General features: G+C 33.8%; 1 protein-coding gene and 1 long non-coding RNA gene across 2 annotated transcripts; one reads left to right on the top strand and one right to left on the bottom strand.

Annotated features, from left to right (window-relative positions):
- Positions 1-3802: 3802 nt before the first annotated feature.
- Positions 3803-15105, bottom strand: LOC124352898 (transferrin-like). The gene is given in 16 exon segments (XM_046802626.1): positions 3803-3954; positions 5094-5192; positions 5703-5846; positions 6428-6534; positions 7434-7517; positions 7633-7737; positions 8188-8339; positions 8781-9024; positions 9131-9443; positions 9948-10105; positions 10680-10734; positions 10736-10825; positions 10947-11080; positions 11186-11325; positions 11826-11928; positions 14950-15105. Coding segments are annotated over 16 exon segments (2034 nt in total). The 5' UTR covers positions 15044-15105; the 3' UTR covers positions 3803-3942.
- Positions 15106-24105: 9000 nt separating this feature from the next.
- Positions 24106-27662, top strand: LOC124352901. The gene is made up of 2 exons (XR_006921546.1): positions 24106-24198; positions 27275-27662. It is a non-coding gene; the product is annotated as an uncharacterized LOC124352901 (long non-coding RNA).
- The last annotated feature ends 277 nt before the right edge of the window (positions 27663-27939 follow it).

Genomic DNA, 27939 nt, shown 5'->3' with positions numbered 1-27939 from the left:
GTTAGAGATAGGGTCGGTTCAAAATCTGTCTTTGGCCGTTGCAACATGTATCGGCTCTCCCCTTTATCCTGTTTGATAACATCCTCGCAGGGGTCATTGGTCCATGAGGACGAGTAGAATAACTATTACAAGGGGATCGCCCTCTCCTTAAAAAAATAAATATTACCACTATTAATATTCTAGGATTAGGATACATAGAACTATAGAATTGATGCATACTCTAAAATTAGCTATGTGCTATCTTTGAGAAAAGAGAATGGGGATGATCAGTAAAATAATCTTTTCTGTTTATAAATAACCTAACGTCCCGTTACACCTTGATTTTTTCTGACAAATGAGATTTGTCATTTGAGATTTCAGTGTTTACTAAACTATATGGCACATATCTCACCCAAATCAAATACCTACGCCAGATCTGGTTTCACTGGCTCAAGAATTTGGTGACGACTTACGGCCAATTTACACATAACTGGAGGATAATCCAGTTCCCATATTCTGTAAGTAGCCATTTCCTGGTAAACATGACCATTAAATTAGGGGGTTTTAAGTTAACGAAAACAGACAGTCATATTCCTTAATTAGTTCGGAACACATATTAAAGAGTAGTTTTGAAAGTTCCATGTTTATAAGTGATCTTCCAAATGATTGGAAATACTTATTTCGTAAAGACTACGCAGGACATTTACATTCATTGTACAAACCCACTACCATTTGTAAAGTTTATAATGAGAATACAATAATGATTTATATCAAACTAAGAGTCTATCAAACTAAATATAACTCTTATTTTTCTTTACAATGTGAACGATTTTTTATGCTTATTTAATACGAGATTATTTTGCAAGAAATTCCTTTAAACTCACAAAAATTGTCAGTTTTGGAAATTGAGCCAAGATCAAATGTTTTAATGACGTATATTTATATACGAACAAAATTGGAAACCATTCATCATCTCTTCAAATACAAAAAAGAGAATTATCATTAAAACTTTAATTTAAGAAACGGCTATATTGGCGACCGTCTTCAATTTAGTTAGCCCCATAGGAACAAAGTTAAAGTTTAATCGCTTTTAGGGCCTATTTTAGTCAAATTTTAAGGAAAGCGTCCCTTTTTAAATGTATAACTATTTCCTTCGATATTTTTATCGGTTCTCCAGAAAAATCTTAATCTTTTTTGTAAGTACTTCAAAAGTACTCTGTATATAGTACACTTTAAAACAGCTTAACCTATTGAATACGTACTAATTATATATTTAAATTTAGATATCTTCTACGACCATATAAAAGAGTGAAACATTGTCTGAAAGTGTACGTTGTTCTTATGGAGGAAAACTCAAGGTCTTTGTACCACAGCTGGCAAGATTGGATAGATGATTGTTGACAATCAAGACAGACTACATTGACCCACCGGCCAGCTACAAGTTGTAAATGATCTGTTTTCAAGTAAGCAGATAGCCCTAAACAAGGTAGGTAGGTCTACACGCATTCCAGCGACATGTTGACAACCTGGCTACAATGGAAGGTACCGCATAGTTGTCGGCGGAAGCAGGTTTATGACTAATTGTTCAGTCGTGCCGTGAAGCGTGGATTGGGGTTTCCCGGACCTTCCGCCGTATATCTATCTGGTAATCCCCTCAAGTCGGTCTTTGTGAAAGCTACCCTAAACTGAGCTGGTTGTTGGTCCTGGAGGTCACGTTGAACCTCCCACCTAGCTCTTGGTCAGCTTCTTCCGCCATGTGATCTATTACGGGGTGGAGAGTTTTAATCTGGTCATTCGTAACTTTGAAGTTTCTTACTTCTTTATTAGTGAATTTACTGGGGAAAATTTGGCTATTGCACTAATTGCTTCTCTATCTCTATCTGTCTCTTCTCTATGTTAAGTATGGTGAAGTAGAGAACTGTGTAATGCCTTTGGTTAACCCTAGCTTTCTTTTTACATGACTGACAATAATAATAACCATTATTATTATTGTCTTCCCTTATTGTTGACGCAATTATCTTTATTGCGTCAACAATTACAAGATTGCATGCTTGCGTCCGGTACATTCATCATAATATACATTTGCATTAATTCTATTGCAGTTATAGCTATTCAACTGTATAACAGAACTGGGATTTTATTGTATTCTTATTTGAAATAGTTTTCAATAATTTTCATCCCAGCAAATCAACATGATCAAATCTTCAACGGAGTAAAACGCCTTTGACACCAGGAGGTGTTTTAATCGAGATTTGAATAGTTAAGAATCACTGAGATGTTTAATTCCTTCAGGCAGCTTGTTTATCAGTTTCACACCAACTTGGGACGGCAAGTGTTCAAATGCCGTCGTTCTATGATGTACAATCCGAAAGTTGTTTCTGCCTCTTGTCTCGTATTGGTGGACGTCACTGCCTTGGACCAACTCGCATTTGAGTCGACAGTATAGAACGACGTCGAGAATATAGAGACAGGGTAAAGTTATCAATCCAAGCTCTCTGAAAACATCTTTGCACGAATCTACTCTTTCGAATTTGTATTTAGAATAGAGTTTGTAATCAAAGGTAATGCTGAATGTATCACACAATTGAAATACTTGCGTTTGCCATTTTCAAAATAATTAATTTCTATAGTATACAGAGTATAGTTTTTAGAAGCATCTATATCGATAAGAATTCACCTCCAAGAATGTCTGAGTTGTTGGGATTTTGGATGAACTACAACAATAACATTGTAATACTGCACGAACATGACAACTTTCATGTATAATCGCACCCAAGGCTGTGCCCTGAGGACTGGTTTTCCGTTCCTGGAATAACCTGACTAAGTGGGCGCCTCCAAAACAAAACAAACCGACCAGTAATAACACATACTCTTTCGTGTACATCAAATCCGATTGATTATTGACATATTAGTTAATTTTTTTCCTACTGGATATGCGATAGATAATGAAATTATCCATCGAGGGGAGTTTCTGTTTTTCCAACAGTGCGAGGTGCATGGTAACGGCGAAGGAGCCACGAATAAATGGCCAAGGACTTACAACAATTCATATACTTTCTCGTGACAAATCATTCAGTGATATGTGATGAAAAAACTGCTTAAAAGTGGCTGTAGCCTGAGAGAACCGTGTTCGAGTCCCGACGGAACAAGTACCTTTTGCAATTCAATGTTTATTGAAATATACGAGATATATACGAGTATATATATTTTCCGTCCTACATGATGGGAGAAAGCCTGTCTCTTTGTCTTTATCTAGTCCTAAAAGCTAGTAGTAAAGGCTTAGAATCTTCCAGTAGTATAAGATTCTATTACCGTGGAGTTATGTATTGTGTTAGGTGCACAAGACCGGTTTGATGATTAAAATTATTTTACATACTAAAGAATGTGCTTTTATTATTAACCAAAATTGAGTCTAATCTTCACAAAATGTTAAGGCTAGGCCCACGTGTCATGGTTTAAAAAAAAGAAGTAAAAATAATTAATGTGTCAGTTTTATTACTCATGTAATGTTCGTTACCTATTTTTTAAACCCAATTGGTTCTTACGAACTGCGACGGAATCCGCTTTAGTGTGATGTTAAAAACATCAGCAGAGGAAAGGAAGTTTCATTTACCATTAGTACTGCTTTAACGTGTATATACAATTTTGGCGAACACAGTTTTTTTTAGTTTAGTGGGTCTTTTTTGATTTGGATTGTTTAAATCTATATTTTTAGAGCTTCCAGTTATTAAAAATTCCACAAACTAGCCAGGAATAATCACTTCCATATTATACTTTTCCAGACTTAAAATAACATTCTAAATGGTAGAAAGTAAAAGCCAAATTGCAGGAAAATAACATTTATTGTTGTAAACTACATGAAAACAAAGAATCTAACAGCAATAATAACATCGATTTTTGAAGAATAATCATAATAGCTTATGTCAGCCAATGCAGGCACACATTTTCTCACGGTAGGTCTTCTCAAGGTTTTGTCTGAAACAAGAAAAAACACACTGTAACGTTGTATTGTATAACTTAAAAATTATTTAAATAAATAAATGTACATTTTATTGAGTATTTTTGTGAGCGTCTTCAGAAACAAAATATCTGTATCACGATCATGACATCGACGGAAATGTAACCATTTATGATCACTATAATGTAGTTTCTCTAGTTCTATTAATGAGATGATTTTTAACTGATCTGTAACATAACTTTGAAATCATATTATGTTTATGAGAGAAATGGACGTGTTGGTTTTTATTGATTTATAAATCTCTTCCATAAACGGAAAACATTGTTGTAGGCTACGTTTGTAATTTATCCCCAACAAATAAATTATATCGATTCTCCTTTCTGACCCGAGTTTTATTCATACATGGCTAGTTTTAGGACGAAGCCCTAATAAGCAAATATAGTTTAGTTCACTAGTATGTCGTTGATGGTAGACTTAACTTATTTCAAATAATTGAAATTAAGAAAAGAAGAACTAATATATTGTGCTCTGGTGAAACATAAGCAACTAAACTATCTTCATAACTCACTAGAATTTTAGACTATAAATATCGTAAAGAAGACTTTTATATCAGTAGACATTATATAACTTCAGTTACTTTTAGTAGCCATCAAATCTAGCCCAAAAATACAATGATATTCATTATTTTACTTATATTTTATAAACAATGCCCTTTTAAAGGAATATTTAAGGTTTAAATGACCTAACAGATTTTTTATCTACACTATTAAAACTGATATTGAACATAAATATTGTGGATCAACCTCAGTTTCTTAGTTATTATTATTGGGTTCCGTTATTTACATGGTTGCAAATCTCAAATTCACGAATGAAATCAAACTGTCAATGATGTTATGGATCTAATATGGTTATGGCAACTGATATAATCATTATTCCATAATCAGTCAAGTTGGTCCGTAAATACATGTAAGTAATAATACCTGGAATAGTCAGACCTTCCATGCAAAGGTTTTGTTTGGGATATCTCTGAACCCACACTAATAGATATCTAAAATCTTCTAACGAACTGAGAAAACGTATTAAAAGTCGAATTCCATAATTATAAAAGGACTGTGAAACTCTGAAAATAATTGAACATCAGGATTGTGTTACATACCTCCTCTGGAGTGCAGACCTTCAGCTCATCGTGGATTGGTGTGAAGTCTTTGAGCGGGTTAGTCTCTGGGTGAACAGTCTCCACGCCGGAAGCTGAGTTCTAAGAAAATGAATTTTTCATGAAATCATAACAAATTTACCAAACAGACGATATTTCAAGGGATGTAATCAAGGTCAGTGTGCAGTTAGTAAAACTAATTTACATATCTTCATTACCAAATCTTGTTCATTGTCTGATTTCCAGGAAAAATCATGGCAATTACGTTCATGTGAATGAATTTATTAAGGATTATTCTTCGGAACTTAGTTTTATTTTAAATATATGAGGCGTTTACAAGCAACACGTAAACAGTTGGTGACTCTTTACGGCACACAGGCAGGGTTGGTGTACTCAATATCATTCAGTATAGACTTACTGAGTTGCCCATTCCTTACGCTTGGTAATTACTGGAATTGAAAAATACATTTTGCAATGGCTAAAAAAAATAAAATAAACATCAGAGGCATTTACCCAGTCCCGTCAACTAGTGGTTTTGTATTGAATACAAATTGTTTCTGAGGATAGAAGCAGGGTAGATCAAAAGAAGCTGTTCTATTGGTCGATACTAACCGAGAAGAGTAAGTTGTCCTGTCCTTCGTAGGAGCCGAACAGATCAAAGTACTCTGGGTGCTTGTGGTAGAGGTCGGCGGCGCTGAGCATTGTGAACAGGATGTCGTCCTTCTCCAAGGGACTTAGGTCCTTGCTGGACAGCAGCTGCGGAACAAAGAATTCAAGTCATATTGACATAATACATGTTTTAACAGCATGGTTGTTACGATTTCCAAAGTTTAATGTGAATTTTGAATGAAGCTCAAGTTCACCATCCTGTGGTATGTGACACTCGTCTTCTCTTTAATGTCACTATGATTTGTAGTCTAAGTGTTTCTAATGTCGAAACGATGTATAGAGTTCGTTTTGAGCAGAAGCGTTGCGAACTTTATTTGGATCTCTTAAGACGAACATGACTCCAGATTACAGGAGTGAAGTCTGTGACAGCGTCAGATTCTAGACACCGCACTAAGAGGTAGGCGAAATGTAGGTAAACTCAACGTTCACATTGAATGTTACGTTCACATTCTCACCAGAGCTAATTTATGTGAAAGAAATGAGTTTACTTCTAAAATGTTTAGAATAAAACAATACAATCTGTAAGCAAATAAGAAACATTGCAGTATTGAAATCTGCTATTACCTAAGGAAACCAGAATTCAAATCCTAAAAACCAACGCTTATTGATTCTTGTATTTAAAAAATATAAATGATTATTGTTTTAGTTGGAATGTAAAATCAAATTACCACTCTGGGGGGAACAGCGCCTTGGTTGCAAGACGCGTAGTCTTTGAAGGCCTTGCGTCCGCCGTCTTTGCACAGAAGCTCATACTCTCCTGACTTATCCTCTCCGCCTGCAATAAAATGAAATTATGGATTCCCTTAAATTGAAAACCATACAAATACAGTGCTTATAAAACAGATTAAACATAAATATGTTACATTAAGTAGCCAGAGAGCAATAATAAGCAACAATTGAAGAATAAAATTTGTTATTGTTTAAGCTTATTGATGTATTGTAAGTAATAATATGGTAACAATCGTACTGTCATTGTTGTTTGATTATGCATACTAGCAGTTATTTACATTTTTTACAAAAGTAAAGTCAACGTTTTCTGTGCTCTATAGTTAATATAGTCTTGTTTTTGTACTCATAGATCGTTAAAGATATATACAATGCCTTTTTAATCATAATGATGTCGGGCAGTCAGACAAAGACTAGCACAAGAATTATTTATTTTTAGATCATGGCTAGTAACCAAGTTACCTTTGGCTTGGAAATATAAAAATGTTTTTGCGGTAAAAATAATTAATGCAATCTTGGAAGTTCAAAAATATGCCTAAAATGTGTATAATTAAAGTAAATTAGGCGCATTGAAGTGGGATAAATCTCTCAATAGTGTCCAAGCGTATTGGGCCAACAACAAAATTGCTTAAAAAATACCAAAACTTCAACGAACATTGTGTACTTTTGATTGCTTATGGTTGACAAAGATGATTGCCTTGATCGTAATTGCACTCATTACTCATAAAAAACAATACTAACTCAAAATGATGCACACATGAAGGGAAACAACGGGCTGAGTACTAATTCTAGTGAAACAATATTATTATAATTTTGATTTTATTTTACATTCTCAAGTTTGAAGTATTAGACACATTTTGCTTATATAATAAATATTTATATATTAAACATTTCTGGGATTAATGGTTTGAATGTAATGGTAAGATCAGTCATGTTAATTGAACTTACCAACTTGTCTAACAGCAGAGTCATAGTCGAGGAAAGCAACATCACCTTCACCAGAAGATAAACACTTGAAAGGCTCGGCAGAGTCTGAAAAAATAAAGATTAAATTTAATTACTATTATTAATAAGTATAGATAAATAAAGTATAATAAACAGCAAAATTCGATGAGTACAAATTGCTATAGTTGAAACTTAAACTCACTTTGAACACCGCCAGAGAAGAATTCACCTACAGCCTTGGTATAGGGGCAGTTGTTCTTCTCGATGAGACTCTTGGTCACAAGATTGTAGACGGGAATAACCCAACCTGCAAAAATAAAAGCAATGAAATAATATTTTTACAAATATTTGTACAATAGTAAATCTAAATTCAGGACTAAAAGTTGTCACAATCTAATAAAAACTGTAGTATTAAACCAATTATAATTTTTTTACTGTAAAAATTTGTAGCAGTGTGGAGAAAAAAGTACAATGTTTAAATTACTAGATTTGGAGTTGAATGTAAAGGCATTTTGCATGAAAATGGATCAGTAATTCCTTCATTATTATCGTGAAATGTGTATTGTTTCCTAGTACATATCTTAATTTATAATGCTTTCTTAAATGTGTAAATAGTCAAAGTGGTATTAGGATTCAGTTGTATTTAAGGAAAAGGATTAATTTTAACATTTTGATCTCATAAAATCGGATACTTTCAGGTCGAAACATTGCCAAAATACCTAATTACCAATCCTGTGGGTGTATTTTAACTACTCACCAGCAGCCTTGCCAACATGAGAGAAGCAGGCTTTGTGGCCCTTGAGATCGGCCCAGGATTGGAAGTTGGAAGATTTCTTGACGACAGCCACAGCGTGGGACTTGTGGTCATTCTCGTACTCTTCCATCAGAACTGGCTGCAACTGGTACTGGCTGCGAACCACACAATATATATAGTGGTTTAGAATGGCAAACAATTACTGTAAACTATTATATTGAGGTATGAGAAAAGCTTTAGTTCGATGAATAAAATTATTCGTCAATATTTAACCTTAGAAGGTCTGAGCTCGAAATGAACAGTGTTTTGAAAAAGCTTTACTGTAAAGACGTTATTGTAATTCGCTATCGCTTTGGCTTGTCCTTAATAACAATTCATATAATAATAACGTGAGCATTTATTCAGTCTTCTTTCTTTACTTAGACTACTCGCATTTTGCAGCAACTCGACTTTTATGATTCATAGTTTTCTACTCCTCAGAAAGTTATGGATCAAGCATTTCGTTTCTGCACTTAATACGCAATATTTGGTCAAACAGAAAGATTGAAGTTTGGAATTTCAGACTTGGAGGAGATTAGGAGAAGGAAGTAACTTACCTCACAGCATTGACGGCGAGGCCGGCATCTACCGACACGATGTCCACTTGGTGGTCTCTAGCGGCAGCGTAACACTCGGCCAGATTAAGCTTGGAGACGCAGGAAATGCCGGGCCTGATGTCCCTGGAGTAAGCAGCACTGGCTAGATCCTGACACTTGGCCTCCTCCACCTCGCCAGTCACACACATGCGAACCAAGCGTCGGGGCTCCAGCACATCACGCTCGATCACATCTTCAAACTTGGCTGAACAGAAAAAAACAGTTATCAACGAAAGAAATTTCTCCTAGATTTAAAAACTAAATAATTGCTCAGGTAAGATTACAACAGGTTTTCAATGGGCCATACCGACCTTTGACTAGGTATTGGTGAGGAGTGTAGGGCCCCTTGTTGTCCTTGGTCAGAGTCAAATTATTAAGGGCCAACACTGAAGAGATCCAGTCGGCATGGCTTGACTCTCCAAGGGCATTCAGCTTGGCGATCGCATCCCTGAGAGCTGTCACCTGCTCCTGGTCATGCTCAGTGGTCATATAACCTTGCCAGGGCCTTGCCGCCCAGACACAGGGTTCGCCCTTCACGGGTTTCTTGGTGGCGTCCGGGCACAGGTAAGAGTAGTCGTCGGGGTTGTAGTTGGAATGCGCGGCAGGTTGCGATCCGTAGGCCATCTGAACAATAGAGACTTTAGATTTAACCTTGAAAATATTTGAGAATCAGGAATATTTAGTGGTGGTATGGCTCTAAATATTTCCAATGGTATACATCCAACTATATTTTGAGCCTCGATTGAAGGATATGCAGATGATCAATGTTTGTATATTTTTATAATTACTGACAAACTAATGTGTAAGAAGAAAGAAATATCAGATTAGTCTGCAAATCTCAATCTGTAATAATTGGGTGTGAATTATAATGTAAATTTGTGTTTCTTGTACATAAAACAACTTATATGTTTTTAAGTTTAGGACAAATCTGGTTAGCTATGAAATATTTATTGATTCAAGAAAAGATATTTAATTTACAAAAATAAATTTTATTGTAAGCATTAAGATGTAATCGTGGAGATAATTCAGTTTATATATGTAGTTTGCTCAATGGTTAAACAACATTAGCCCATCTATGATGGTAATCTGGATCATACCAAATTGAAAAAAAGAGAGATGAGTACTCACGCCGAAAAACTTCTTGACGAAGATGACTTTAGTGAAGGCGACATCACCTCCTCCTATGGCCAAGCAGCGGAGTGCTCCCTCATACCCGGAGTTCTGGTCGGGATAGTCACACTTGTCCGGGAACTCACAGAGCTGGCAAAGGTTACTGTATTGCTGCTCTGTTGGGAAAATGAAAAGAATAATATGAACAACACCATCTGGTAGCTCATATTTGTTAGGTTTAGGTTTAAATTCCAATGTAGAATTTAGCTCCAGTCATCTTTCGCTCAGTGCAGGATCTGAAATCTGACACCGTCACAGACTCTCTGTTAGTCTGGAGTCAATTTCCATCTCAAAAACTTGACGAGGCAATAAAAACACCACTTCATGTTGACTTCACTGAATGACTAATGGGTAAACTAGACAGAGCTTTTTTATAGCCTAGGTGTTTATGTCGAAATGGTGTATAAATTTAGTTTTTAACGACTTGGCAGTCGGCTTTTGTGGGTCTCTGGAGAGGGATGTGTACCAGAGATTTCAGAAGTAAAATTTGTAACAAAGTGAGATTTCATACGCCGCACTGAGCGGAAGGTGAAATGACGTCAATCCCAACACTCACACTTAGTGAACTCTTCCTAATATATGATAAGATAAACCAAGAACTCAAGAACTTTAATTGTTCCAGAACGGGAAACTCAGATTATAGTCATTACTGGATTGTATTGTTAAATTAACATATCAAAAGGAACTCACTGAGTCTCTGGTTGATCTCCTGGTCTGGGGACCACTTGCCCACGATGCAAGACTTTGCTGAAGAAAGTTGATAAAGCCTTCAGTTCATTCTCCCGAGGAGAGAGTTTTGTGTTGTTCTGTGGAGGCAGGATTCCCATCTTTGTCAGCTAGACACCAAACAGTAATTATAAACTTACTACCAACGGATACTTTTGTTTAAGTCCAAAACATATCAAAACACCCATTCCTTATTAAATAAATGTAACTTCTAATGTTTATTAAGTGTACCTTGGTGATAGGGATTTTGTATCCAACGTGCCGGCCTACCCCGGTATGGCATGACTTAAGACCTCGCAATTCTTCGATACTGTTGATCTGCAGTTCCTTGTGGATCACGACAACAGCCTCGTACCGGAACTCAGCTACAAGTAAATGAACAGTTAAGTAAGTACTCCCGATGACTTTGAGAACGCAAAATCATAATGCATCAGTGATAATTAAGAAAAATAATCAATCATGAACCTTACCCTCTGGCTCTTCTTTGGTGCGGATCTCTTTGAAGATGCTGAAGTTGTCTCCGAACCTCTTAGCGGCAATGTACATATCCTCAGGATCCACAGCCTCCCAGTCCGCCTCATGCTTCTTCATCTTTGTCATGCAGTCCAGTCTGGAAGCATGGACGTTGAGTTACAGCATATTACTTCAAGAATAGTCAAAAGTAAAAGCATCTAAATGACGTGTTGATTCTAATGTAATTATGGTATTTAATAACTATTAACTAAGGATACTTCGCTGAAAAATTTTTAACGCATGCAATGTCTGAATACTCATTAAGTGACTGCTGTGTACATTTATTGCATCAAAAGTTTTTGCAGGCACTCCTTTTGAATAATTTAATTACACAAGTGCTCGTGATGCAACTAGCATTTACCAAACCCGTCAAGGTCAGAATCGTTGTTACATATTTATTAACATGCAAATCGAGAATGCTCGTGTAAATTAAAATCGTCGACAATCACTTTTCAACGTATAAATATTATAGTTTTTATTATTTCCAGGTATGAGTTGTTCATACTATAGATGTAGATGTAGATACACCCAATGTTGATGTAAACTACGTGTATACATACATATGTATTTTGTCTAGTTATTTTTTTTTGTAATTACCTGTCTCTGGCGGCGACGCAAGTCATGGTAACGCCAACAGATTTTCCTTGCTCCACCATTTGCTGACAGGCGTCGAAGGCATTGTGAGGCACGCATATCTTGACTACAACAACCATGTAGATATTATGAGGTTTGTCATTGTGACGCATGTATAATATATACATGTGATCAAGCCAATAAAGAAAGGTAGTATAGAATTAATAACAATTAAGTTTGTATATGTTAAGCATAAGGATGGAACATCTTCTATCATACTACAATACCTTTTGTGCTGATTTCTGAAAAACAGAAAATGGTAATAGGTGGTGATGATAATGTTCTCCATCAAGTCACCCACTACTGAAGTTCTTATTACATAAGCATGATTTTCAGAAACCTTAAGGTGCTTCTATTTTGGAATCTTTATTTCGTCCTACATAGTGTATTACAGGTCAAGGATTCACATGGGTTACAGAAGCCTTCTTATGTACTTGTGCCTTTTTTTATCTTGGCTATGATAATGAAGCCGTGTTTCTAATTTTACAGGCCTACTAGTATCACCCTTGAGTAAATTGTAATATCTTACAATAAGAAAACAAGCACGAAACGGCTTCAAAGCCAAACATTGTTGAAGTAAAAAATAAAAAAAAAATACTGCTAGAACTGACAGTTCTACTATAATTCCTATTAAGTACCAAAATAAATGATTTTTGTAGTGGTAATTAGTTTTGTTTTTAGGCCGAAATGAGTACAAAACGTAATAATATGCATTTTCCTTTTTCTCGTTTGTCTTTTTGAGGGTTTTTTAACTACTTCAAAACTCATAATGGTGTTAATTTAAGATTCCTCTATTATTTTTTTTAACGATCAACTTACTAACAACACTTTCCGTGCTACACAGTGTTGATGTTCTCAATTTGAAAATGGAGACAGTTTTGGCTTTAACGCGGGAAGAAAACTGACAGAGATAAAACTGCAAATAAAATAGCAAATGCCCATCAAGAATCTTTTATTTCGCTGACAACAAATCTAGTAAAATAAAAAACATCCTATACTGTGGTTTAAACCACTTTTCATAATCAATTTCCTCTACGGTTTATTTTCAAACCGAGCTTTTTCGATTTTTTTAGTGTTAACGTAAAAACGCTCAAATTACTGACACAGCAATATTGTATATTGTCGCCTTGCCGCTGCATATAATTCTATATCTACATCACTCACTCTTTAAACACTATGTTCCAAAAATATTCTAAAATCCAATAGTAAGTAATATAATATTTATTAATTATTCTTGGTATTCTGCTTATAATCTAAATAGTACAAGAGCCGCGGGCTGTTCGCGTTTGATAAGTACAGGGCCTGGTTTTCTTGCAATTGATGAAGACCTTTTCTCAAAGAAAGAGATCGTCAACCCGTTTATACAATAATGCTTTTCTTAAAATCAATAAAGCAAGAAACGTAAATAAAATTAGCATCATCTTATGATATACTTATGGCCAAAAAGTTTATAACAAAATTTTAACAGTTTTACTTTGGTGTTAACGTTAATTAATATGAAAATAAGAAAATCGCTGAATAAGCAAATTTAGCACAAGGATATAACATTTTATCACTTGATAATGAATTTTATTGCTTGTATGACTTTCCATACATTCTGTTGGGCCTCAATACTCTATTGTATCAGGTTATTTTTACAATCAAACAATTTAGATACAACAAAAAACCATGCACAACAATAAAAAATCAAGGAGAAACGTTTCTATTTAGGTATATTATCTTTGTCAAACTTACTTAACTTAGTAACTTAAATAAGTAAATAACGAAATAGTATTCAGCAAAACTAGAAAAAACAAACTTAATAAAAACTACGAAATAGGAAAGAAAACACTCCTTATATTTATTATTTGTTAACCAGGCGTCATATAAGTTAATTTTATTACTTCTGAACTTTCAATAAAATACATAAATGTAAAGTTATTCACTTTTGAATATTTTCAATTCTTAATACGACGAAGTACTTATTAGAACAAAGAAACATAATAAATATTGATTTACGCTTCACAATGGACACATTTACGGAAATATGTCTTCTCTAAATAATAACTTTATTTTAGTAAACCTGGATGTTTATTAATTGAGGTTTTGTACAAACTGCGACTTAACTAAATTAATTTTTCTAACGGATATTATATTAAATATTATACGTTTAATGTGATATGTTTAATGCATTTATATGTTTTATATGATCAAATTTTATGTCCTTACTTAACTTTCATACGCATATTGAAAAAAATCGGATCCTCAACTTCATCCGTTACCTTTATGGGTTTTTTAAGACGGCCCAATAATCAATACTTTGCTTCATATTACTTGTTGAATGATAAAACATTTTACAGTTTTCCTGTCGTAAAGGAAGATATGTTAATGGGCTGCGGCTAAAAATTACATTTATCCAACCCTAAAACGACTGTACCAACACCCTTCACCTTACGGTGACGCCTCTTTAAGGTATCGAATAGACAGGTAAAATTTTAAAGCTGTATTTGAAATTTCCTTCCTTTGAGATATTTTACCTCGCTGAGAGCGGTTTTTTTATGCCAAAAGTTGTAAAATTGCAAATGAGAACATTAAAACTCAACACCGTCAGAAACTAGACAAAATAACAAGAAAGAAAATAATTGCGAGGATAATAACATTTAAAAAAATACAATACACTTTGAAGGTTTAGTATTGAATACGAACAAACTCTCGCCATTCTGTAGCATTAAGATTTTTCTTAACAGTGTTCTTATCTCCCTTAATTTTTAAACATGTAAGCGTATTCTGGGCAATTTATTATGATCACAAATGTAAAATAGAGTATTTAATAGAAATACCTTTTCTTTTAACATAAAAGAACAATTTATGTGTATCAATATTTAATTATAGCCTTTATAGATGTGTAATCTGGGACAGTGAAAATAATATTTGAATACGTGAAAATAACTTATATGTATTTAGAAATAGAGTACTATATATGTATTTCACACACAGCCAAGTAGAAAGTAGTTCATGAACAAAAAGTAAATATTTCCTTGTGTTAAGCAGTTTATGTGTTAACAAAGTACACGATTTTGTAATATTGAATAAGCAAAGTAGTACTCACAAGTTTTGGGCGTGGGAACGGCATATGCCGTAGCCAGGAGGGTGAGTACCAAGATGTACCACATCGTGCTGAGTGTGCCTGAGGCTGGCGGCATGCGCTTATATACGGTATTCGGTAGGGGAACTACACAACCTTAGCAGCAGGTCAGCAGACCTCAGCTTTTCAAATATCGAAAAATGTTATCATCGTGGGGAAATCCCTGGTGCCCTTTACATTATCTATGCCCTTTAATCATGAAGTGATAAATGAATATTCTTGTGTAACTCAATAATACAATAACTAAAAATATACGAAAACTTTCAAAATAATCCTTATCATAGCATGCCTGCATTGTTCCTTCCTTCATAATTATTTTACAACTAATAGTTTGTATTTCCTCCTTCATTTATTTTGAAGTCAGCCGTTTTACCTTGTTTCTGTACTAAATAACCACGGTTTCACATCACATCAGCATTGCTCACAAAAGCTTCCTTACAAATATTTCACCGACTTTTGGGCGATTACAACTATAAAATGTACATTTTAAAATTTCCTGTAAGACTTAGTGAAAGAAATAGCTGTAGTTTTTATCCGTGCACTAAAGTGCTTGGCAAGAATATAGTATATGGTAAACTTATCACTCATATGTACTGAATATATATTCAGACCAATGGTATTATCACGTCAATAAATTATTTGACATCAGTTTTGATCAGAAAAAGTAACATTTGTCAAAGTAGCAAAAATTAATTCAAACAAAAATTTTTAAAAGGGCACTATTAAAAAAATAATGTCTAGTCTAATTGTTTATTATTTATCTGTGAATAATTTTGAAAAATTTCACCTCTACAATAGCTGCAATAATTTATTAAATTTAAAACATGTACATAAGTGCAAAAAATTGGAGAAAAACTATTGCAAAGATTTTGTACCTCACATTTCAATATTGCCCTGGTAGCCTACATATTTTTGGAATGTCTTCAAGAGCACTTTCAGCTTTAGTCTATCTGAAGTTCTAGGTTATTACCCCGTCCAACTGTGCAGCCAGAAAAACACGTTTTAATACCCAACGTTCTCTCGTTCTAGGTATCTTTCAAAAGAAAAAAGAATAATTCACAGTACCACTCATACTAACTTGTTCACAGTTTTTGGGAGCTCACAACCAAAATTAGGTTTGCAACTTTAACTTGACTATCACGAACACTAATAATCAAACAAACACAAAATTATCTAACCGCAAACCGTATAAACCAGAAAAATAACTTGAAGTAGCTACAGCCTTTCAAATATAAGGATATGCATAACTAAAAGAGTACTATAAAAAATGTTATTGTCAATTATTGGATTGCTCTTTGACAATATTTTATGTTCTTACGCCTGTATGGAATGTGTGTTGAGATTTAAATCTAAAATAAAAGCATTAAGTTATATTAATACGTTTTAATAAAAAAATAAATTCATCCAATTAGATTTTTAGGATTTCTTCCCTTAGAGATATAGGTTCCAGAACGGTGCCAGTACATAGCATCAGAGTGATATAATAGATCATTATTATCAACTCTGATAATGAGATTTATTTATTACTGAGCACTCCCTCGTATGCTTGTCTCGTTATACTAATCATATTTTTTTAAGTAACTTCCTTCTTCACATCGCAAAAATACCCTGACATGACAGCTGATAACCACGAAGTGATTCCTGACTACGAAGAGGCCGCAAAATGTTTCTGCTATGCAATTCGACGACCACGAACTCGCCTAAAACAACGCTTCACTAAACAGCTTCAACTAAACCAAAAATATTTATAAATTGTTTCACTAAATGCATGTGCAACTTCACTCACTAATAGTTTAACTTATATAATAATAAATAAAATATAAAAAGATAAGAACTGAATTACTTTTATAGTTTACTGTAAAATTTATATTACTATTAGCAGTTCCCACCGCTTAGCTCGCAGTTGCCTGAGACATAGTAGGCTGAGATCTGTATACCTGAAACAGTACATTATATGCACTCCAATCTCTGTTTATCTATTTCATCCTATTTTCTTGGTTCAGTCTAGGAAAAAAGTTTTATATGCTTAATCAGTGTGGTATTAGTGTAAAATAAACTGCCCCCCAATGGTTTTCTACCATAAAAAAATTGCATTTTGTGTCTGGTACATTGCTTTCTGATGCCAATGTCACGGTCTAACTGCGGTCGTTTATCTCATTAAACTGTAGTCATAGTGCGAATGGTTCGTTGATGGACCGGTTATTCCGTTTTTATTGATTCAGCTTCTGTAAATATGCCGTCCTACATTTCACTTTCGATAATCCAGAATAAACTAAATGGTTTGAATTCGCAACTGCTGCTATAATAGTGAAAGTCGGATAATACTAGTGTCACAACATTCGCAGCACATTATGTCAGATAGTGTTTCGGAAGAAAAAATATGAAATTATAAATAAATATTTCGGGATTAATATATTTCTACGTATTTTTTTGTTATAAAAACAATACCCATACCAAATTTCATCAAAATCTGTAAGCTTTATGTTTTGTGATTGAGTATGCAACATCCAAATACCCAAACATTCAAATATCAAACATATTTCTTCAATAACGTTTGCATTTTTTGTATTAATAGGATAATTATATACGAGACTTTCTAAGCTTAATACGCCAAATAAATACTTACGGATAGATCTCACGGGAATTTGTCTTCAGGTCTGGGGCCAATGTGGCTAACGGATAAGTACTTCCATACTTATACCGGAAGTAGATGTTTAGCTCACCCATTTAGGTGTACAATAACCAAGTAGGCGTTCAGTTACTACTGTTTTATCTAACCAGCTATATTATAGATTATTAAAATTGTATAGCGGAGTCACCTTAACTGCATAATATCCAATATGCACTTTATTCCACTATGCACTAATATCCGTCCTCATTCCACTGACATTTTCTTCAAGAGGCCGACTGAGGATTACCTTGTTTTAAGTCTACTAGCTCATGTATGTTTTGAAGCTTACTTTGCACTCAGGACAGAACACATTTCAATGACATGGTCTTGCAATACGTATGTCACCATCCTGGTGTGGAAATCACTAACTGCAATAAAGTGACTCTCTATCTGAGTGTCATTGAATCAAATCACCATTAATACCTCCCTCAGTCTTTTAAGTATGCGTTTGATCGACGGAGGAGTTGAACAATAATAAAAGTATTAACTAATATTTAAAGGCATTATCAAATTAATGTTTTTCTACGCTGTTGAGGCTGTTAGATCCTTACTATTTCTGAATTCAAGATCTTCCATTGAACTGTAAAGTGATAGTCTACTACGTCCTCCACATTGTGGTAGTAAAATAGCTGCTACACAAATAACTATAATAAGTCGTTTTATTAAGATGTATAATCTCTGAAAACTAAAAAGGAAAAATACTTAAAACAGGAAATTGAGGTAAAGTTTTAATCAGGTAAAATAAAAACTGTTTAATGTATAAATACATGAGTATTTTAAGTATGCAAACAAATAAAACATGTCATTTCTTCCTGTCATTTGTTATACACATACTGTAAGTGGTTCAAATTCCCAAGTATATAATCTTATATATTTGGGAATATAATATAGTCGAGATTATATCCCTCTTAGGTTTCATTATAAGATTTCTGAATTCTAATTTAAGTTCCTATACTCAAGAGATATCTTAAAGGGCTATGTTCCGACATATTTTTTGAAAAAAGTATTGTTCAACATATATGCATTGGCGGCAAATAAAAGCACGAATCTACGATCAATTAATTAATGTCAAACGATCCAACAATAAATAAAGTATGAATTTAAATTAGCCAACTTTTGTTTATTATTGATGCGTAAGAGGTGTTACATTATACGGCTACGTATAAGGGGAAATATAAATAAGTGTTAATATAAAAACGTAACTAAAATTTTAAATGAGCCTGCGATACAAGTGATGAGTGTATGTGTTTGTCTTCAGGTCCCGATTCGACCTTGAAATCCGCGCTGGGATATCATTATTTCTCAGAAGTAAACTGCGGAGGAATTAATGGATCTTCTCTGAATTCGAACTCGGAAACGTAACTACCCGATTGGTCTCTTTACCTTTGCAGCAGGAACAACACGAAACACTGCACGAAACATCGATGGCCGATGCCTACTTAACCAAATACAGGCGTATGTAAAGAAAAACTTAACGAATGTAAAATGAGAATAACAAAGAATTGACTCAATGAGTTTTCATCTTTAGCTAAAATAAATAGTCCTTCCGACTCAGTCGAAATACGTAGATAGGTTTTGAGACAACTGAAACATATTATTAATTTATTCTCATTGGATTTACATGTATAGCTCAAATGTATCATGTATCAATATCTCGAAAACTGTTCCAGGTACAAACAAGTTCGTAAAAGAATGTTACGAAATGTTAAAAGCATTTGGTATAGCTATTATTTCTGCAAGCCACGTTATCCTATATCCTAATCTTAATATTATAAATGCGAAAATGTCTATATTTGTTTTGCACGCATAAACTATCCAACCAACTGTACTGAAATTTGACATGGACATTCTTAGGCTGCCTAGGATGAATATAGGCATAGTCTTACGTAGTAAATCTCTGCAAACCCCACTGCTCTCAAAGTAGTTAAAAATCCTATATTGATCTTTAAAGTTGAGAAATACTTTAAACAGGTGCAGCATGAAATCTTCACAATATGCTGGATCTCTTGTCGTTATGTAACTGCTGAACTTATATCATAAACAGAGTCGAAATAGACTTTGGGACACAAAGTGACTCAAGATGGATGAATATTTGTAAGGGACTATGAAGAGATATGAATCTCATGAGAGGATTTATAAATAAGGTCTCCAAATTTTATAGCGTATTCTCATGTAATGCTATGTAAGAATAATTTGAATTTGAATTAAACAAAATTATTGCTTTTATTACTCTATCCCTACAAATAGAGTTTGTCATGTGGAATTTCAACACGATATAATGAATCAAAAATTAAAATCAAGGTTTGTTATGACCGATCAGCTGTTAGTTGCGTAATCAACACATGTGATCAGCTGGTTTAAAACAAAAAAGTACTATGTTAAGACTAACGTTGTGACATGGAACTGAGCCGTATATTCAGATATATTTTTAATTTAGAAAAGGACATTTAGAGTGTAAGAGCTTTTGATTGAAATCTGATTTTTCTGTAAAGACGTTTTAGATACCTTTTAGTCATGTCTGTAAATCGCTATATACATATCAAGAAATTACTTTAATAATATAGATATTCGTATATACTCCTAAAAACACTTGGATGTTACACGCAAATTAACGAGCATTTTGTATCAGTCCACGCAAACACATTAATTAAGAAAACTGATTAAAAATTTCCAAAAAAAATAAATAAAAAGTTGTGTCTTAATATGAAACTTATAAATTAGGATGGCTGCATCGGCGTTTTATAAAGGTCTAATTTGGGAAATGGAAGGTTGAGGTTGAAATGGAGGACATAGGTGATGAAATAGTCCGACTTCTGAAGTAAAGTCCATAGCGACTTTTAATCCACAATAAGTAAATATATCATCGTCGTTATTTTTACCAATCATCTTTGACGGCTGGGAATTACGGTACATGAGTCACTATTTATCATCTGGAGGTCAAACCGATTGTTGCCAACTTGGTTGCATTAATATTTACTTTATTGTATAAGGTCAATATTTTTTCTGAAGAGATGAAGAATGAAAAAATAACAATTCCACGAGAAATTTAGGCATTTTCTGTGATAGATTAGTCATCTCGAAATTAGGTTAATGCGAAAACTACAGGTGGTGTGTAAATTGTTTTCTCTATATATTTTTGTATACACAGACCTCGTATTACTGTGGCGAATACCACATAATTTATTTATAATATCAGGAAATTAAAATTCATAATAAACATATTTTTTTAAATTCAGTAATAAAAAAATATACTACAAATTTATTTTGTTATATGCAGCCCTTTTAACTTGCATGTCGCTTGTGGACTTGACATAAATCCACATTAAATGCCTACTACCCCTTTTCGAGTGATCAAAAACATATTTTATCTGCCATGTTATTAAGGAATCTTAAAGTCTTCTACACCTTATATTAAAAGAACACACTCTAAACCGATCTTTCCACTCAGTCTGTTGGATTTTTTCCCTCACCCTAAGGCCGTACATCCAATAATTGTGAATATGGTTTGTGATTCACATTGACACTTTGGAAACCAAAGTCACCGTCCCTCCATTTTTCACCCTTCTGGGCTTTGCCTCTAGATAGTTACTGTACCATTTCTACAGATAGGCTCCAAAAACTACTGTGGTGGTAAACTACCGAAGCAAAATAATTCTAAGCAAGATAATCTAGGTCACAAATTACACGTCTTTGCATAATTTCTGTGTTGTGTTTAGCAGGTTCTTATAATAGTGTTAAGTAAAATTACCCATAATTTTTGACTATGCACTTAAACCTACTGTTAAGTATTATTGCATTAAATAACTTGTTTTTTATTGCTAATATGAAAAGGCTACTTTTATTGAACAATAATTATGTATATATTTTTTGGGCAATTTATATTCTATATTTACCTTTACTTTACTAAACTGTATATACTACATTAATTCTATATCTCTTTCTGCGGCCTAGTGCCTACAATACCATTTCTTACTGGATTAAAATATTCACGTACAGCGACAGACCAATGAACCATTGTTTCACGAATCAGCTGTTTACTGTACACTCACCAACCAATCACAACGGTTTGACTTATCAATTGCCCACCTTGCAAGCGTAGGCACGCTTGCTCATTATACTCTCGATCCCACCTGGGGCACTTGTGTACACTCTAGCCACTGCTTACCATACTTACTCTCTCCCCCATGTGTTACTCTCTCACTTAAAATATTAGTTTATCTCTATTTGTTGTACATTTACATTAACATTAAAGTCAGTGCTCTGGATTGGCAATCTCTACCAGAAACGTCTCTGCTCCCGGACACTCCGCGTCTACCGTGCTCTACAGGACTGGCCACAGTGTTATGAACTATTCGTTTGCGGTCGTATTGTGCGTGAGTGAATCCGTGAAGGACATCTTCCGTCTTCACGCCTGCCGACAAGACAGCAGCCTATTTCCACACTTACTGATCACAACCTGGCCCTCAACAACAGCAGACTACGGTTAGGTACCTCTCATGAAAACAAAGGTAACTGTTTATTTTTCTGCACTTTATTTGAATATGCACTGTTCATAAACTCATTATGTGTAATCTAGTGAACTCTTGTTAAAATCAGTGTGTTCGGCGTCTTCACTGCCTAGTGTGAAGTGGTCCTTCTTAATCGAGCCTCTAAAATATTATCTCACGGTTCTCATAACCAAAATTCATTCTTTTCACCTACCCTGATTTGTGTTGTGCGCGTGCGTTTTGCGTTTGTGAGTTTCATTGACCAGTCAGTCTTCTTCTCTGAGCCTGATATCATTTATCACATATTAAGGCAGCGTACCTCCCCGAGTGGTTCTCAAAAGTGGTTCTACATAATGAGGAAATATCCTCATTACTTGTTCAGCAGCTTAGTTTTGAAAACCCAGGACTGCTAGTTAAACAGAAGAAGTATACTGTTTCGCCTGAAATCACACATGGAATTTGAAACGCATTATAACGTTAAATCATTCATCCTTGTACCTCACTTACTGTCATGTCGGCTTACTTTTGCAGTTGTATTGAACGGATTTCCTTACGATGTATTTAAATTTCTAGGGCACGGTACAGTGTATAAAGTTATTACTTTTAAATAAATCCTTAGAAAAATATAAAAGATAAATAAATATTTCTGCTTAAATTCCATTCACACGTTATCACTGCCATAACGGGGGCACATTCAACTCAAGTACTGCGCGTGATAGCGAGCCTATAGCTCAATTCGTTATATCCAGACTTTAGTGGTAGCTATGGAACATGTATACACTGTCAATAGCTTAATATACAAAGTGAAAATTACACGTAATATGCTTCGCTAAGGTTGTGCGCCAAACTCCTATCACTCTTGTCAAACTATGTCATATTTGCTTACAATACATGTTTGTTTACAATACCTGTTTGTTTGTACAAATTTATTTATTCTTTGATTTCTGGTCCCCACCATGGTTCCCTATAGGACCAATATAAAATTGATGTCTAACGCTCAGCCGAATCTCATGGTATGACACCTTAATTGAATTTTATGTTGTTTATATAGGGATGAAACTTCATACAACGTTTCAAGTCTATAGGCCAGTTTGCTTGTGAGATGTTCTGTGGACAGTGAGATAGACAAAAATAAAAATTTTCTAGACCTCAAATGATAGGCTTTGCTAACGCTCAGCCAATTATTTCAAGAGAGGATTCTGTTTTTCTAGCAGAACGGGGTGGAGTGTAACGGCGGAGGAGCCACTGATGTCTGAATAAATGGCCAGGAACATTTTGATCAGTATTTTCTCGTGCCAGATCATTCAGCGTTATCTAATACCGATGTTCATGTGCAACCTTACAAATGAAAAGTAGGCGAAAATTCAGGCAACAGTAGAATAGTTCTGTGGGAACTAACTGAGAAAAAGTTTTTACGGTTTGACGAACTCTCCCCACTCGTTTATGGGTTTATACTCTCATAGTGGTTTTATGGCTTAAGGAGAATCCATGGTTTTGTAACAAAGTTATTTTCTACACAAAAAATATGAAAAATGTCTGAAAAAGGCTTTGTGTAAAGATGAACTGTTTATTAAAAATATGAAATTTAAAACATAATATTCTTTTTTTAAATGGAAATATGAAGTACACATTAAAAAAAGCTTCATGAAAAAGTATAAGAATGATTTTTGTGTGATCTCACATTAAATATTGCAATACTAATAATGGAACCTCTAAACAGGGTTAGGATTAGAGGTCCTAAATTTGTTCAATATTATATTGTATTTATGAGTATTTAGTTATATTTAGAAATACTGTATTGTTGAACTTTTATTGAAGTGACTATTTCTTTTGGCAGGTAATGAATATGTTTAGCACTGGGAAATAACTTCGTTTTGCGTCATGGAATTTTACACATCAAGCATGTTCGCTCTGGTGCCACTAGGGGTGGGATTATCGCTGACATTTTGACGTCAGCGCGCTTCTCCTTTTCGTTCAGTGGTCATCCAGTCGTGCTAGTGAGAGGTTACTATCGCTTCTTGTTAAAGAGACTACTTCTTTTGGCAAACTATGGGTGTATGTTGAAATGATTAAAAATAAATAGATTAGATCTTTTTTAGATAACAAACTAACAAAGTAGTGTAATTTAATCAAGGAAGACAATTAGTTTTTCTGTAGATTTTATTTATAACCTTTACTCAATTATATTGAGCCTTAATTTACATTCACTTAAAAAAATAAATTACTTAAGAACAGATTTGAATACATTTTGCTGAAGAAACGTCAAACAATTCACTGACATTTAAAAAGATAGATGCCATTAAATTTAACAATGACACACGATAAAAACACAAGAACAACGAGATATGGAACAATAAGAGATGCTGTGTTTACATTATATTTATCCATAAATATTTGTCCATATGTGTTTTGTATTGAAAAAAATTACATCTCCTAACTCGTTGGAGTAACAACATGAAACTTGGCATTTATGTCAAGATAATAAATTGGAAAATACAAGAAAATTAAATATATTTTATTACTTTCCATTTCAAAATGGCGGCATTTTTTATTTTAAAACTTTAATATCCAAATATTTTTGTAATCCTTCATAAGCATTGCAAGTATATGTGTTCGTTGCAAATTTAATCATAAAGATAAGAATACAAAATTTGTTTAAATTGGTTGAAAAATAAAGTAACTACATCAGTTTTAGTTGGTCAGTATTTATGATATCTCATTGGAATTCTTAGAACCAAGTCCTATTTTGTATTTATTGGTCATTGCATTACAAGAGCTGTTTTTAAATTAAATAAAACATGTATATGCATACAAATTTTTATTTTTACATAAAAGTTATATTAAGGTTTGAAGTTACAAATGCTGCTAAATGTAGTACCATTTTTCAGCAATGCACGCTTCACTTTGTTGGTGTAAGTATTTTTTTTTAATTATGTTTGAAATACAGTGTTTTAATTGTTTATGGCAATAGATAATGGTTATTGTTATTACTGTATATTTAAGGTGACTCGATACAAAATAATCCAGTAGGTTGAAGGCCCAGTTTATCTAGCTGGCCAATTTACAATTCCTTCACGCCCAATCTATTTCAAAGGGGTTTTTGGCATCAATGTAATCAGTCACAATATTACTGAAATAAATGCACCATCATGAATAAACCATACGGTTTATTCAAGATGGTGCAATTATTTCAGTTTCTTCTTGTAGGAATTCGAATTTCATCTATAATCAATCTGGAAAAGTTATTCTAAACATTCTAGATCAATGTTGCCATTGAGACGGAAGAAATATGACGTTCCTGGACTTCCCTCAACAATTTGCAAAATATATTCTTCATTTCATTTTTTAGTTCAACAGCCCTTTCTTTCGTAACGGTTACAATCGTTAATGCCTCTCTTATTAAATGGCAACGAACAACTTCAAAAGTCGCGATTGGGAGATATAGACATATCCAAGAAACCATGCAAATCCTCTTTGCTTCAGCACTGTTTTTTCCAAGCAGCGCCGTATGCTTAATGCATATCGAGCGTAGTCCTCATTGCTGTACATACCCACCTTTCACATAATTACTACTGGAATGGAATAAATAGTGGTAGTGAACGCCAATCAAATCCAAATGTAACAAAGAATAATTACAATACGTCGTAGACTTGTAATGAAATAAGCGTTAATACCATTTTTAAGGAAATACTTGATAATTTAGATTATTTACTAGTGCAATAACCAATAAATAACCAAAAATTAGGACTAAGTCTAAGAATATACTTTCCACATATAAGAAAGCATAAACACTGACCAACTAAAACTGATGTAGTTATTTTATTTCTCAACCGATTTAAACAAATTTTGTATCTCTAGCTTTATAATAAAACTTGAAAAATACGTATTCTTGAAATTATTATGGAGGATTAAAATATATTTGGATATTAAAGTTTGAATGTATAAAAATTCCCCCATTTTGAAATGGAAAGTAATAATAGGTATTCATTTTGTTGTATTGTCAATTTTATTAGTCTAACATAAATGCCAAGTTTCATGTTATTTGACATTGAAATAAGAGGTAGTGCACTCGTTATATTGTTATTAACTGAATCAATCTGCAACTTAGTTGATATTGTACGTAAACTGTCAATGATTACTAGTAGACGAGTAACTAATTTTGTTACTAGAGGATTAAAAGTAACAAAACAAAAACATTTAGTCCGTATTCATGTAATTTGTTGTACTGTATGTACCTGGGCTTACAACTTTACCGTGACCCAAAATATAGAAGTTGCCGTCTCTTTTGCAATTACTTCTATGTAAAATAATATAATATGAAATATTATTATTATTAACAAATTAACGGTGTTTTTTCAAAAAGGGTTAATTTGCTTTTAATTTTAATATACGAAAATAGGGTTAGGTATTTCGGTAGTCATTGACTTCAATGCATTGTCGATGATAGAGTACAGTATTACAGTAAGGCCGTTTAGTTAGAGCGCGTCACTCAAAATAAGGTTAGATAGGTTGTCGGGGGGGAGGGGACTCTTTTCTAAAAACATTACTCTTTCCACCAAAAATCACTGAAAGTGCATGACCAAAATTCGTCGCCGACAGTGGTGACTACTCTCTTATTAGAAGGTTATGAAACAAATTTATCAGGTTTCCTACTTAGAATTAAATATTTTAATTGTTGGCAAAAATCAATAAAAGCGAGATTAAATTGAACATTTGCTTGTGATTGTACTAGGTCATACAAGTGTTGTCAAAATTATACGGATCTGCCCTATACTGTAATAAAAAAACAAGGGCTTTCAGTTGCATTGCCGTATTTGAAGAGAAATTTAAAATTAATTACGGTTTTGTGGTCTGAACCAAGAAATAGTTTTAAAATTCCTCCTAAAACAAATACAGTTTTAAATATGCCTCTTTATTTACATCTTGTAAGGAGTCAACAAGCAATATCTCCTGAAAATAAAATATTCCTATTTATTTAGTTTTTTTAGCTGATAATATCATTAAAATCTAACTATTTTGTACTTAAATTAAATTTAAAATATAAAATAATTACCAGTGTAGCCCCCAATATTGAAAATATTAGTCAATGCATTTTACTAGGATACTATTATATTATAAACGTTGTTTTTAGGATAACAGAAAAAGAGGCGTCACTGTTGTCATTCTTTGGTAGTACTCAAGCAAGAAGCTGCGGCTAGAAGATGACGTTAACACACTTCATCTTGCTCTCCAACAACAGACGATTCATCACCAACAGCTCAGCCAAAAACTTCAACCAATAGGTCTTCTAACCAGTCTGCTGTCGTTATTGAAGAAATACCTTCTACTAGCATCGATCCACCACAGTCATCAGTCGATGAACACCTAATATATGAATGACACCCTTGTCACAATCCAATATTTGCTAAAAAGTCATACATTTTGGCCCATTTCACCCTTACTTTGAGTACCTTGTAATTGAGGGGATAAAATTACGCTCAGAATGGTACCAAACATATATTATATAACTTGAATGCAGTCTCCAAAAGACTTTTTGTTTACTTGTAGAGTGTACTGTGACATTAAATTGAGCAAATCTGAAAATTGTTCCAACGTACATGGTTATGATAATTTGAAAAAGGATACTGTATGATTCGGTGGAAAGCCAAAGACAGTTGTGTAACGAAAGGCTTTTGTTGACTTCAAAAACCGTGTCCAGGACTCTCAAAGCCAATCTTACATAGAATTTTTAAAAATCAAACGGCGCACACAGCTTCTTAGTTATGTAGGTCTTTTTTAATCTGTGTGCATGCTTAA

The sequence above is a fragment of the Homalodisca vitripennis genome, chromosome 1 (assembly GCF_021130785.1).
Source record: "Homalodisca vitripennis isolate AUS2020 chromosome 1, UT_GWSS_2.1, whole genome shotgun sequence".
NCBI classification, from domain to species: domain Eukaryota; kingdom Metazoa; phylum Arthropoda; class Insecta; order Hemiptera; family Cicadellidae; genus Homalodisca; species Homalodisca vitripennis.
Note: the sequence above shows the minus strand (reverse complement) of the source record. Positions and strands in the feature narration are given on the sequence as shown.